The sequence below is a fragment of the Syngnathoides biaculeatus genome, chromosome 14 (genome assembly GCF_019802595.1).
Source record: "Syngnathoides biaculeatus isolate LvHL_M chromosome 14, ASM1980259v1, whole genome shotgun sequence".
Taxonomy (NCBI): Eukaryota; Metazoa; Chordata; class Actinopteri; order Syngnathiformes; family Syngnathidae; genus Syngnathoides; species Syngnathoides biaculeatus.
This window is the reverse complement of record NC_084653.1, coordinates 6,196,591-6,210,219: the sequence shown is the minus strand read 5'-3', so window position 1 is coordinate 6,210,219 and position 13,629 is coordinate 6,196,591. Positions and strand designations below refer to the sequence as shown.

Below are 13,629 nucleotides of genomic sequence, written 5' to 3'. Positions count from 1 at the left end.
TACTTTACAGTCAGTAACCTCCTTCAGATTACATCGCCTGCACAAAATATAACCCACCTGCGTGCTTATACCTGCGCTCTTGTAGGTCACTATATGTTGCTCCCTCTTCTGGAAATAAGTGTTCACTACAGCCATCTCCATCCTTTTTGCAAAGTCCACCACCATCTGTCCCTCAAAGTTCCTTTCCCGGATGCCATACTTACCCATCACTTCTTCATCGCCCCTGTTTCCTTTACCAATATGTCCATTACAATCTGCACCAATCACAACTCTCTCGCTGTCTGGGATGCTCAGAACTGCTTCATCTAGTTCCTTCCAGAATTTCTCTTTCAACTCTAGGTCACATCCTACCTGTGGGGCATAGCCGCTAACCACATTATACATAACACCCTCAATTTCAAATTTTAGTCTCATCACTCGATCTGATACTCTTTTCACCTCCAAGACATTCTTAGCCAGCTCTTCCTTTAAAATAACTCGTACTCCATTTCTCTTCCCATCTACTCCGTGGTAGAATAATTTAAACCCTGCTCCCAAACTTCTAGCCTTACTACCTTTCCACCTGCTCTCTTGAATGCACAGAATATCAACCTTTCTCCTAATCATCATGTCCACCAACTCCTGAGCGTTTCCTGTCATAGTCCCAACATTCAAAGTCCCTACACTCAGTTGTAGGCTCTGTGCATTCCTCTTTTTCTTCTGATGCTGGATCCGGTTTCCTCCTCTTCTTTGTCTTCGACCCACAGTAGCTGAATTTCCACCGACGCCCTGCAGGTTAGCAGTGCCGGGGGCGGGCGTTGTTAACCCGGGCCACGACTGATCGGGTATGGGATTCTTTAGATGAATGCTCATATTTCTTTGGCACAGTTTTTACGCCGGATGCCCTTCCTGACGCAACCCTCTGTATTTATCCGGGCTTGGGACCGGCCTACAGATTGCACTGGTTTGTGCCCCCCATAGGGCTGCATTATGCTGTGATGTATTTGAATATGACAAATGCCTTCAGCACAACAAGGCGGGAGAAGTGAGTGTTTCGTGTTGAAGGGATTTATTTTCGCTGTAAAGAATTTTGTTTTTTTTTAGACCTGCAGAGAGTGAAACTTTCTAACATTGATTAAGTACAGATGGGTCAATTTCATTAATAATGAAAAAAAAACTTGTTTTTGTCATATGAGCGTGAAGAAAAGGCCCCTCTGACAGCTACTTCTGTTTGACCCAGTTTTGTATCCGCTTTCTCCATATTTGTCTATAAGACCACCACCTTTGCTCTGACTGGTTACCTCCGTGTAGAAGACCCCCTTGTGAATGCAAACATGAGGGACAAATGGGAAGATTTTCTCAGGGGCCTTCAGTTTTTGGAAATGTGGCCATCAACATATTTAGAAATTCCGTTAACCTGTGCCTTGTTGATACACTAATTGGGAAAGTTCATCTGCATTGTACTGTAATGGTCTTCTGACTGGACTCCCCAAAAGAGCATTAAACAGCGGCAGCTCATTCAGAATACTGCAGGTCGGGTTATGACCAGAACAAAAAGGTCAGAGCATTGAGCTGCAATTCTAAAGTCCTTACACTGGCTTCCAATAAGCTTTAGAATAGATTTTAAAGTTCTGTTACTGGTCTATAAATCACTAAATGGTTTAGGTCTCGAATACATAAAAGAAATCCTAATGGGAAACAAACCCAGCAGGGCTCTGAGATCGTCTGACTCAGGTCAAAGGCAAACATGGTGAAGCAGAATTTAGCTCTTATATTGCAAAAAAATATTTGTCATAAATTGCCTTCAGAGGTGACATCACCCCCAAGTGTGAACGTTTTCAAATGCAGGTCAAACACTCTTCTTTTTTCTCATATGTTTTCGATTACTTCCATTTATTTGAAGGGTTTCAATCATGTAAAGCACATTGAGTTGTGTATAAAATGCCCAGTACAAATACATTTACTTTGCCTTGCTTTGCTTTGCACCATACAGATTCTAGAGCAAAGTCCCTGCTGATACTGGCTCCAAAGGTGAAATACAGTGAAACGCCATTGATTGTGGGAAATTTGCATTTGAGGCCTTTCGTGGCAGGCGAAACTCTCCAATACAGAGAGACGATTATTTAAAATATTATTTTGATAGGTAGCATTCCCTATCAGTTGGCCAAGACAACTTTGATCACTCATTCAGCATTGGAGCCGGTTGTACAGAACAGTGACACAGATAAAAGGCAGTGGAGTTGTGAAAGGGGCAACGGGCTGCATTCTGTCTCTGTTATACCTGCGACTGCCTCTGAAGATGAAAAATGAGCACAACGTTGCTTCCAACTCCATCTCAGTGCTGTTTATACAAAAAAAAGTGGGAAAATGGCATCTGTGCTAGCCAGTGTGAAAGGGGATTTTATCATGATTTACTATTGTTGACACCGGCCTAGTCCCATAATCTCCATTGCAGGGATTTGAGGGATTATTGCTTTCATTCCAGTTGCTGGGATGGGTGTTTAAAAGAGATGCCTTCATTAGTGTACAGAACCTGGGGGTCTTGTAATTTGGTGGCAAAAGAGTGATGGATTTTTTCTTTATTTTATAACCTTTAACCTTTATTTGGGAGTAACTTGTTCCCAATACATTCTTGTCAACAGACACACACTTTTGGAAAGGTAACAAGGTAACTTGCATTCTGCTACCTAATTCTGGTAAAAGGTGGATTGTTTTGCAATTTGGTTTGGGTACTGTGATTGTGTTTTATGATCATCAAAAAGCAACTTGTGAATCAATCCTATAATCAACTTTATGTGACATCCACGCCGTTTAGTTATGATTGGAGCAAATGAAGTAGTGACACTCAGAGTACTGTCTGTGAAGTACTATGTTGCTCTTGAGTACATTTCCACTGACGCTGGTCCTTTAAATCAACTTTGGCGTCGACGGTTGAGAGGGAAAAAGAGTGAATGAAATCCAGCCATTCATAAAAATAGGTCAGTACCGCGCTCCGATTGGCCGAACGGGATCTCCCACATAATCATGAGTTATCTCGCCTCCATTGGCTGCATAGGCCAAAAGACAGGTCTGTTTGACCAATCGGTGTGGGTCTCCGCTTTTGTGCTCAAGCTCAGGGGAAAAGCAAGTGGAACCATGAACGAGGACCTCAGTCAAGTTTGGGAGTGGAGACGCTCGATATCATCCGAGCGTGCGGCTCCAACCGCTAGCTACTCGTTCGGGGTTTTTTTTCTCTCCACTTGTGGACATTTCTACCGCATTACCTGCTAAAAGAGGGAACAAACCCGGTCGAGGTAAGCTTCCCTTGTGTGTTTTGTTGGCAGCGGTGAAGTTTTTATTTTCTTTTGGGCGAAACGACTGCTGTTTGAGGCGAAGCAGCGCAACGCCATTTTAGCAAAACATCTTGACTTCCACGAGCACTTTTTTGGGGGAGTGCGCCACAAATAAATTCATTCATATTTCATCATCAAAAGCATGCGGGTGCTATATTATTTGCGTTTTTTTTTTTAAGTAGAAGTGTACTGTGTGTATGTGGGTGCGTGCGTGCGTGTGTTTATGAATGGAGGGGCCATTGGTTCCCCTCCTCTTGCGCGTTTCCACACGGATCGAGTTTCACTTCATTGACAAAAACAAGGTGACGAAGGGTGGGGGATGGGCGGGAAGGAGTAAGGGGGTGTTGGGTGACCCATCTAGTGCACTGGAGCTAAAAAGTGAAACTTTCGTTTGTTCCTCCCTGGTGAATGTTGCACATTTTGATTTGAAAATCCAAACAGTAGCTGGTGCGTTCCACTTTTTGTTTTTAATTGTCGACCGTGATGCGTTCAGCGACCACTTGTTATTTTTCATTCTCAGCCATTTGATATCATTTTCCGCTGCTGCAACCTTTGATAAACATACAGTCGTTGTAGTATTTGCCAGTGCTTTTGAAACATGTTAACTTGTATGAGGTGAACATGGCGCTACATATACACACGCATGTTCTAAGTGCTTTCTGCTCAGTGTCTGCAGTAATTGCCTCCAGCTATGCTTTATTCGTCATCCATTAACGAGCGATAGCAGAGTGAGTCATATCGTGAGGCCTACAGAGAGATGTGAGAATGGAGGCCTCTGCATGCTGCTGCCTATTGTTGTACAAATACAACTTTTTTTCCCCACCTCCTTACTGACGAGAGTTCATAATAGTGATGGTAATTGGTCCAAGGGTTGGCCCCCTCCACTCCTCACCCAACGAGAAGCTTTTATGATGATTTTTTTCAATGTCTAAGCTTATTATACAGGCAAGCGTTTGCCTTCACAGTCAATGAATCCGTCTTATGTAACTGTATTACAAGTGTTAAAAGCATTGTATGACATCCTCTTGCCTAGCAAGTGTCAAATCTCAAGAAGTAAGAATGTTCGCTTCAGAATGGCGAACAAGACAGACATAAATGATGTGTGTCGCTTTTGGTGTCTTCCAGTGACCCGCAAAGCGCCATCACTTTGGGACTAACCCCCCCCCCCCCCTCTATCCCCCCAGGAAACCGGAAACCCAACATGGACAGCTTCTACGACCAGCAGGTCCCGTTCATGGTCCCGCCCAACGTAAGTGACACACGTCACATAACGTGGGACGACCCACAATCCATGATTGGCAGATCTGCCTGTCCTCAATGTCACTGGACCACCGTTAAAGTGCAATTTCCCCATATTCCTCCCCATAACAGTCTCGTGTTGAGGAACACAGCCGCAGTGACAGGAAGAGGAAGTTTGTTGACACTGAGCTCGCCCAGGACACAGAAGGTGTGTCGCCTAGGTTGTAATTATGTCTACAATTTCAGAAGAGAATGCTCCTAAAGTCTTTGTCATCTAATTGTCAGAACTCTTCCAAGATCTCAGTCAGCTGCAGGATATCTGGATTGCAGAAGGTGAGCTTCGTTTGACTTGTGATCTGAGAATCCTTGTTGTTCCATTGTTTTGTTTCTGGCTAAATGCTGAATTGGAGTATTGGAGTGGAACATTAACTTGAGTGTGAACTTGCTGTACATTTTTGTTTTGCAACAAGAGGGAAGGAGCCAAAGTCCTGCATGTAACAACCTGCTAACAGACGTTTTTTTTTTGTTTTTTTTTTTCATGTGGTTAGCGATTGTTGTTTTTTTTTTCCCAATGTTTTTGCTTATGTTTAATGTTGCTGTGTTTTAACTTTTTGCCATTCTTTCTCCTCACAGCCCAGGTGCCAGATGATGAGCAGTTTGTCCCAGACTTCCAGTCAGATAGCTGTGAGTACTCCTTGGTGTGGTTGTTGCCCGTGTACCCAGAGGCTGCCTGTGATGCTGCTTGTGATGTTTTAACCATTCCTACATCAAGACCCTGATTTAACAATATTTGTTACAAATATTACATGACCTAAAGTCTAGGTTACCCATTGTTAATTAAAATGTCTTAATCCCGTCGTAGACAAACTTCATCTTTTGTCCTCAGAAGTCCGCGTTGGGCTTGTGTGTGCGCTCTTGTCCGCCTCTCCCTCTCAACCATTTTGAGTTTAATCAGCCGATTGGCATGGGGCATCACATGAGCCAAGCTTCTAATCTGATTTCACACTTTCCCGCACTCGGGCCCCGCTGTTGGAGCAGACCAGATTCCAACGGATAGGGTAGTCTCTTGCCACATCCACCCTGCTTTGTGCGTGTGTGTGCGTGCGTGCGTGTGCGTGCGTGCGTGTGTGCGCGCCCCCCTATCATGAAAGGTATCCTGCTGGTTGTGGCTGGAGTGGACAGTGTGCTTTATCGGCCTTCTCGCATGATGTTGGATTCAGAAGTGGAGTGTTCAAATAGTCAAAGCTATCTTAGTAAAGAGAGCCTGCAATGTTGCTTCTATGTTGGTGTGAGATGAGTTGCTGACGGTGGCTGCAGTTGCCAGGCTGCAGGCGTTCCCTCACACTAATTCAAGGCCAGATTGCAAGATAAATGGTCAACATGAGACTGCACTGGTGAACCACAGTTTTTGTACATGTGAGAAATAGAAAAGCTCTCACTACTGTGTAGCTCCTGAATACATTATGCTTTTTACCAGTAGACTTTGGAAAAGGTAGAGGGACGTAAACCCTTCTGTTGGGAGCTGCAGACGGCAATAGCACAACATCAATTGACCAGTTCAGGGAAAACCCTTTTTTTGGTATTTCGATTGTCCAAGTGTTCTCAGAACAGTGGCATTCTGATTTTCTTCCATGTTTACTAGAATGAGGGATGCCTCAGTACTTCACTCCACACGTAATGTAACTGGGGCGTAAAGATGTAGACTATAGTGGCATCAACCGTTTTGCATCATTGGAGTGCAAAGGAAAATCTTTTCCCCACCATTAAGCTTCAGAGTAGGTACACACAAGGGACTGCATGCTTGTTGTTTGCTCGGCCACAGTCCATCAACGCCCTCATCATTTGACGCCCTCTTCTCTCCAGGATCTAGTTTCTTCCTGGCCATTATGCGGCGCCCTGGTAACTGCAGCCGGTGTGCAGAGGGCTCCATCTCTGGTCTAATGGTTACAGCAGCAGTGGGGGAAGAAAATCATTTACCCCCCATTAGATTGCAGCCACACTAAATCGTGGGTATTGGGAATGGGTCTGTCTTAACGGGACTCAAACGTGAAGTTTGAGGGGTTTTGTGTGTCGCACTAGTTACACAACACTGAGGCATAGATGGAGGATAAATAACAGCTAAGTGACTCTGGAAAGATGAGGCAATACATACAGACATTGCCCGCATGATATGCGAAATATGATTAAGATAACTGCTGCACTTCTGCCTATGGCTTCACTTATGTATGTGGTATCTGGACATTATCTGATGATGTCGGTTTTGTCATCTCTGATTCTGTCCAGTGATGTTTCATGGACCTCCACCCACCAAGATCAAACGTGAACTGACTCCTTCCAAAGAGCTGTCCCCTTGCCACCAGGACAGAAGTCCCATGCCCTGTGGAGAGAAGTGCCTTTACAGCTACAGGTAAAAATGGCTGAAGATATTCTAGGAAGAATGACAACAATTCCTCTCGTTGACGTTTACCTTTTCACGCTCAGTGCCTGTGACAGGAAGTCCACACCTGGCTTCAAACCATTAACCCCTCCTTCCACGCCAGTGTCTCCATGTGGGTCTGCCATCACAGCTGGAGCACGCCCCCTCAACGAGCCAACTCCTCCCCCTCGCACTAATGTAGCCAACCTGAACCCTGGATTGCGGGTCACGCAGCAGCAACAGCCCCTCACACAGACTGCAGGCCCGCAAAACCAGCCACTACACTCAGTCCAGAGCCCGCCATTTGCTGTCCCTTGTGCGCTAATCAGCCAGGATGGCAATAACTTTACACCAGAACACAGGTGAGCAGCTTCACCAAAGGCCTGGGCTGTGCCCATTACCAATACCAACTAATCAAACTACTACAGTAAGAATTTGAGTTCTCACATGTTCTTTCAGTTACAATATGTCCTATAGGTGGTGCTAATGCGAATTTCCCATTATTAGCAAATGTATTCTAAAAGTCAGTTCAAATGTATCTGATCATTGTACAAAATATCATGGGCTACCAGTTCGTCCTGGTTTTACCCTTGTCCATTGCATAACACACATTCTCTGTTATGACTGAAAATCAGGCTTCAAATTTCGTAATTCACAAATTGTATGCCTGATGATAAAGATGCCCTTTCAGTAGTTCTTAAACTGTAATTTTATTTTCACCAACTATCTTTAGGTTCCAGAGGCAGATGTCAGAGCCATCTCTACCATTTCCCCCATCCGAAAGTCAAGGGCGCACCCACTTTCTGCCGCAGCTGACTAACAACAATGGTCGATCACATGAGGGCCGGCCACTGTACCACCGGCAAATGTCGGAACCCCTGGTGGCTGTACCCCCACATGGCTTCAAACAAGAACTCATTGACCCAAGATACACCGAACAGGGCGTCCCAAGCGTAGGCCAACCAGCTACCCCGCGTCGGACTGCCTTTCACCCGATGGCCATCAAGCAGGAGCCCCGCGACTTCTGTTTCGATTCCGGTGAGTGACGGTTCATAAGTCGTTCCTTGAGCCAGGTAGTCCAAAGCTAACTCAGTGTGAGGAATGTGCCTCACCATGTTTGCTCAGACTGCTGACACATGAATGCAAGTTTTAGCATGTAATGGTGGCATGGGTGCAGAGGTACTCCCTTTCACACTTGCACCTTCTGAGTTTAATCTGATCATTCCTCCCTCTTTATGCCAGTAAAGTAAAAGTGGGTCTTTCAGCTCAGCCTAAGCCTCAAAGGGCAAAAAGTAAATGGGTCATCCAGCCAGGTAGCAAAGAAGCTTCTCACTGAGCCTACCTGGAATAGATTGAGGCCAGAGTTCTCAGAGGACTTTGTGGCCTGCAAGGCATGTTGAGTTTATCATAAAAGCCTTAAATGTGTCCACTTTATGGTGCAAGAAGGAACCAAACATTTGTCGGCCCACCTTCTGGGAGGGAGGGGGAACCTGTGAGTCTCGATGAAAGCTATTCGCTGTTTGGTCACATGTTTTAAATCAAACAACCAACTGACTGTTGTCCTTCCAACACCCACACACCCAGCTGTTATGCTCTGTGGCATAAATGTCCTCTTTTCCTGAAAAGCTCTAAATTTTGTGGAGGCTAGGATTCTCCCAACATCATTTATTCCCCTTTTCTGCAGAGTAGATGACCTGCTGGACTGGCAGTGATGTAATAACAAATCCTCTTTGCTTCTTATGGCCTTTAAACACCTACGTCACACAGGGCTATCATCTCGAGATGAACAGAGGATGTCCATGTCAGGGATATTGGTTGGGACTGTCTACAGGCAATTGAAACCAGATATTTAGTGTCTTTTGCTGCACTGACTTCCTGCAGTGTCTAGTCTTGCTCAAGGTTGATTGATTTCTGTCACTCTTATCAGTTGATGGGACACAGAATAATAAACAATTGCTTCGTGGTTGGTATGTAGAGACGAGCGGAAGCCAGGCCCCAAGCCCCCAGAGGGACGGCTCCTTGTAACTTGATTATCATTGAGATTTAACACAGCAGCCATAGCACTAATCCTGTTTAAAAGCTTGGTGGGCGTGCGAGGGCTGGAGTGGGTTGTGTGTTGCTACTCAGATCTGTGTTTTAGTCCACTCCGAGATATGCGTGCGTAGGCGGGCGGCAGTTGAAGTTCCAGCTTAATGTGACTGGGAGCAGCCACTGATCCATCCATCACTACTTACTGATATTTATCAACAAAAAGACAATCACGCAAATCAAAGATACTATTTAAAGCTCTGTATTGCTATACACAAAGTCCAAATATACCTTTCAGCTGTGAGGTGGATTTTGATGTGGCGCACATTTGAGATGACACCAAAGGTTGTCTCTGGTCTAAAATTATATGCCCACTGTCTTTGTTTTACAGAAGTGCCCAACTGTCACTCATCCTATGGGAGAGCAGGGAGCTACTACCAAAATAACCATGAAAGTAAGTTATTGTTTTCTTTTCCTCTCTCTCTGTTTCTCATGAGTTTAGAAGTGTTTCGTCTATGAGGCATTTGTGTCCCCTGAGCCGTGTTGGGCTCAGCATGCGTGAATGAGTCGAGGTCAGCAGCATTTTAAATGACCAGTCAGGGGGAAGTGGGATGCTCCATGCTAGCGATCCATTGCACTTTGGACTGTTCCATGATTGCTTGTGAAAACGTACTAATAATAAACCTTTTCAACTCCAGGCTTCTCCTTCGACAGAGATCCTCAACTCTACTTTGACGATACCTGTGTTGTCCCTGAAAGATTAGAAGGTGATATTTTTTTTTCTTTCTGGGGGGGGGTTATGATTTATATCTGCATTTTCTGAATTCTTCTGCTCTTGCATGAATTACAATGAATAGTGAGTCAACTTCACACTTGCCACCTAGCAGCAATGTCTCATCACACTGTGACCATGGTGAAGTGCGGGGTTCATCAACTCGCTTTATTGTTGTTGTGTTTTTTTTTTCTCCTCTAAATTTGATACCTTCTCCTACCCCACGTGCAGGTAAGGTGAAGCAGGAGTCCGCCATTTTTCGAGACGGACCTCCGTACCAGCGCCGTGGATCCCTGCAACTGTGGCAATTTCTGGTCACTTTGCTAGACGACCCGGCCAACGGGCACTTTATCGCCTGGACAGGTCGGGGAATGGAGTTTAAGCTAATTGAGCCTGAGGAGGTAAGCGGCAGGGCTGCAGCAGATTTTCTGTTATCGACAGTACAGTTTTAGTTTGTAACCTATGGACTCTATTCTTAAGGTTGCTCGCCGCTGGGGCATCCAGAAGAACAGACCGGCAATGAACTACGACAAGCTGAGCCGCTCTCTGCGTTACTACTACGAGAAGGGCATCATGCAGAAGGTAAAGGCACGTTACCCCATTCTTTCTTTGCATCCTTTTCCATGCCAAGTGTTCGCAGTATGGCGCTAGGTTGATATCTGAAGATGTCTGAGTCGAATGTTTTCTACTGAATTTTGCTGCTCAGGTTGCCGGTGAACGGTACGTGTACAAGTTTGTGTGTGACCCCGAGGCCCTCTTTTCCATGGCCTTCCCCGACAACCAGAGGCCTAACCTGAAGGCTGACGTGGACAGCCTGCCGGGCCTAGAAGACGACACCGTGCCTCTCACCCACTATGAGGAGAACGCTCCCTACCTGCTGGATAGCGGAGATCATTGTGTTGCTGGCTTGCCCTTCCCCGATGGTTGCAGCTACTGAACTACCACACGAACATACAAAAACACTCCAAAAGTCTATTGACTTCTGTCCCCCGACCCCTCTACACAACCACAAACACACACACACAAATTCAGAGGTGCACCTGCAGAATGGCTTGCAAGCACATTTGTGGATATCCTCCCTTGGTGACTTTAGGACAAAAATTGATCAACTGCAAACAATGGACGAGGGTACAAGATTTGACAAAATTGAGAGAGTTTGTGAGACTGATGTACTCAAAATCAAGTACCCCTTCACAGCAGAAAGCTACAAGGCCTCAACACCTTAAACATAACGCAAAGACTACACACTTCTTGTATGTGGATCGACAAGAGTTTTTTTATTTTGTGACAATCTGATTTTCTTAATCTAGAGAAATCTAAAATTTAACTACTTAATAAATGCAGAACTGTTTTAGAGTTACCTAGAAGTTTGTTGCTCCCTGGTTTTTTGTTTTGTTTTGTTTGTTTTTTTGCTTCTGCACCTTATCTAAAACATCAGTGAAAGGGCTGTGAGTTGCATAAACAGATTGTCCAACACCCCTATTTGTAACTATTAATAATTTCTGTAGATATCACTTTTTATTGCCAACTTTGGGGACTTTAAAGACAGCGTATTACAGGTTTGTTGCTCTCTTGTATATGTGTTCTTTACAGTTGTTCTGTCCATGAAAGAGATTGTATCTGCTACCACCCTCTTTGGAGACTGCAGCCCATCGTTCAATTTTAGAACTAATTGGCACTCTTTCAAAATTTTCTTTCATAAGGGATGTATATGCCATAGAGACCTTTTTATTTATGGTCAAGTTAGTCACTTTTTATTTTTCCCATTTGATATTGCTGTCTCCGTGGTGGTCAACCAGCTTCTCCTGATGTGTGGGTTTGACTAGAGCATTGTGCAATTGCATGTGAAGAATAAAAAAACCACAAACCTTTCAGACACCTCCAAAATGACAAAGGTGACTTTGCATATAATCAGCCATGACTGCGTCCACCTACATATCACTTTGTCACTGGACGAACACTTGTATGTGTCTGTATTTTATTTGGAATGAGGGCAACATTAAAAACTTATATAAATATATTTTTGCTATAAGGCTGCAGTACTTTTTTTCTAATGTATCTGCTGTAAAGTTCTGGTGACAGCAACTTTTTTTTTTTAAAAAGAAACTCTTAAGACTCACTGCAGGCTGATCTGTCTATCTAGATATCACAAGGCATGTAAAGGGCCAGAGTTCCAGCTACAGCCACTTTACGGGGTGTAGAGGGACAGACTGTGCTTGTATATGCTTCTGTTGCCACAGCACCCCTCTCACATTATGTTCCTTACGCAGCTAAGTTTGTCATGTGTACTGGGTCAAATAAACACTATGCTTCACTGCTTGCTGTACTGGTGTGTTCATGAGCTTAACCCTCCATCCATCGATCCTCCATTACTGCTGAAAGCTTGACCTAGCTGATAGGAGTCACATGATTTTCTTTCAGATACATTTTTATGTGAAGGATTATCCCCTGGGTGGCACGATGGGTCAGTAAGTATCGTAAAGTAAAGTAAAGCATTGACCTCACAGTTCTAAGGTCCCGGGTTCAATCCCGGCCCCACCTGTGTGGAGTTTGCATGTTTTCCGTGCCTGCGTGGGTTTCCTCCCACATCCCAAAAACATGAAACATTAACTGGACACACTAAATTACCCCAAGGTGTGATTGTGAGAGTAGCTGGTTGCCTCCATGTACCCCGCCTCCTGCCCGTTGACAGCTGGGATAGGCTCCAGCACTCCCCGTGACCCTTGTGAGGATAAGCGGCAAAGAAAATGGATGGATGTATTACCCCCTCCTCCTGTTGAGAAACCTTGTGTGAGTAAATATGTAGATGATGATTCACTTTCATAGGTTAGACTAAATGTTTTAACCACTCAAAAGGGCTCTCAAACTCAGCTGTTGCACAGGTTTATGTTGAAAAAAAAAACACTCAATGCTACTTTTAGGACATCGTAGGCTTTATCTTTGAATACTGTAAATTACAGTTTAATGGGCAATTGTGTTGCACAAGTCTTGGTAGCCTGTATTTTACCTGACCGCATGTTCCCATAGAGAAGCTTCTTGGGATTGGAATGTTTTGTACTGAAGGATATCTGCTAGTAGGCTCTCATGATTTGACAATTATCCCTGCAGCTAAAGTAAAGCTGTGTCCAATGGCAATAGAGGCACTGTGATTTGCCCATACTCTGAGTTGTGTTTATGTTTATAGGAAATTCAGACGAGAACTTATCAGGTAGTAAGACATGAAAAGAGGAATTTGAGATTGGGTTTTAAGACGATTTAGTGCATTAACCTTTATACTGCTTTGTTGGGTGGTATCATTAGGTAAAAGAGTTTGACAGAAATGCTTCGGTAATTAGTTTCATTCTTCAGAAGACCTGCAGCACTCTGCTTGTTTAGTGCTGAGTCAGTGACTTATTAAAGCACATATTCGTGGCAGAAACACAGGTTAGTCGAGTGGCTTGAAATCCCATAAAAGGCCTTTAGTTTTGCTCATTTACATAAACGTGATTGTCGCATTATTAGTATTTATGGTGTGACTATGGCAATTCAAGCATTGACAAATTATATTGTGTTGAATAGCAGGCAGCGGTAATGTGAACGACTGGTTAGCACATCTGTCTCGCAGTTCAAATCCGCCCTCGTTTGATGGAGTTTGCATGTTCTCGGCTTGCCTGTGTGGGGTTTCTTCAATTTCCTCCCACAACCGAAAAACATCCCTGGTATGTAAAGTGGGGACTCTAAATTGGCCATAGATGGGAATATGAGTGTGAATGGTTGTTTTTATATGTACCCTGCGATTGGCTGGTTGACAAGTTCAGGGTGTGCACTGACTCTTACCCATATTCAGGTGGGATAGGCTACAGCACGCCCGCAACCCTCATGAG

The 13,629-nt window shown here is 44.4% G+C and overlaps 1 protein-coding gene across 3 annotated transcripts; it reads left to right on the top strand.

Annotated features, from left to right (window-relative positions):
• The first annotated feature begins 3,046 nt into the window (after positions 1–3,046).
• On the top strand, positions 3,047–12,083 carry etv5a (ETS variant transcription factor 5a). 3 transcript variants are annotated; one of them, XM_061842285.1, is made up of 13 exons: positions 3,047–3,272; positions 4,496–4,560; positions 4,683–4,758; positions 4,836–4,883; positions 5,184–5,234; positions 6,834–6,957; positions 7,032–7,328; positions 7,700–8,004; positions 9,386–9,448; positions 9,693–9,761; positions 9,998–10,167; positions 10,247–10,354; positions 10,473–12,083. In XM_061842285.1, the coding sequence occupies exons 2-13, from the start codon at positions 4,513–4,515 to the stop codon at positions 10,701–10,703; spliced, it is 1,590 nt and encodes a 529-aa protein (XP_061698269.1). In that variant the 5' UTR covers positions 3,047–3,272; positions 4,496–4,512; the 3' UTR covers positions 10,704–12,083. The 3 variants fall into 3 exon arrangements, with proteins under 3 accessions (XP_061698269.1, XP_061698271.1, XP_061698270.1); XM_061842287.1 differs by having other exon boundaries at positions 3,049–3,272; positions 10,247–10,348; XM_061842286.1 differs by lacking the exon at positions 3,047–3,272 and adding an exon at positions 3,657–3,758.
• Positions 12,084–13,629: the final 1,546 nt, after the last annotated feature.

Excerpts from the sequence above, each read along its gene's own strand:
- etv5a (XM_061842285.1), top strand. The coding sequence starts at position 4,513 with ATGGACAGCTTCTACGACCAGCAGGTCCCGTTCATGGTCCCGCCCAAC. Across the intron at positions 7,329-7,699 it reads AACTTTACACCAGAACACAG|GTTCCAGAGGCAGATGTCAG; the intron begins GTGAGCAGCTTC and ends AACTATCTTTAG. Across the intron at positions 9,449-9,692 it reads CTACCAAAATAACCATGAAA|GCTTCTCCTTCGACAGAGAT; the intron begins GTAAGTTATTGT and ends TTTCAACTCCAG.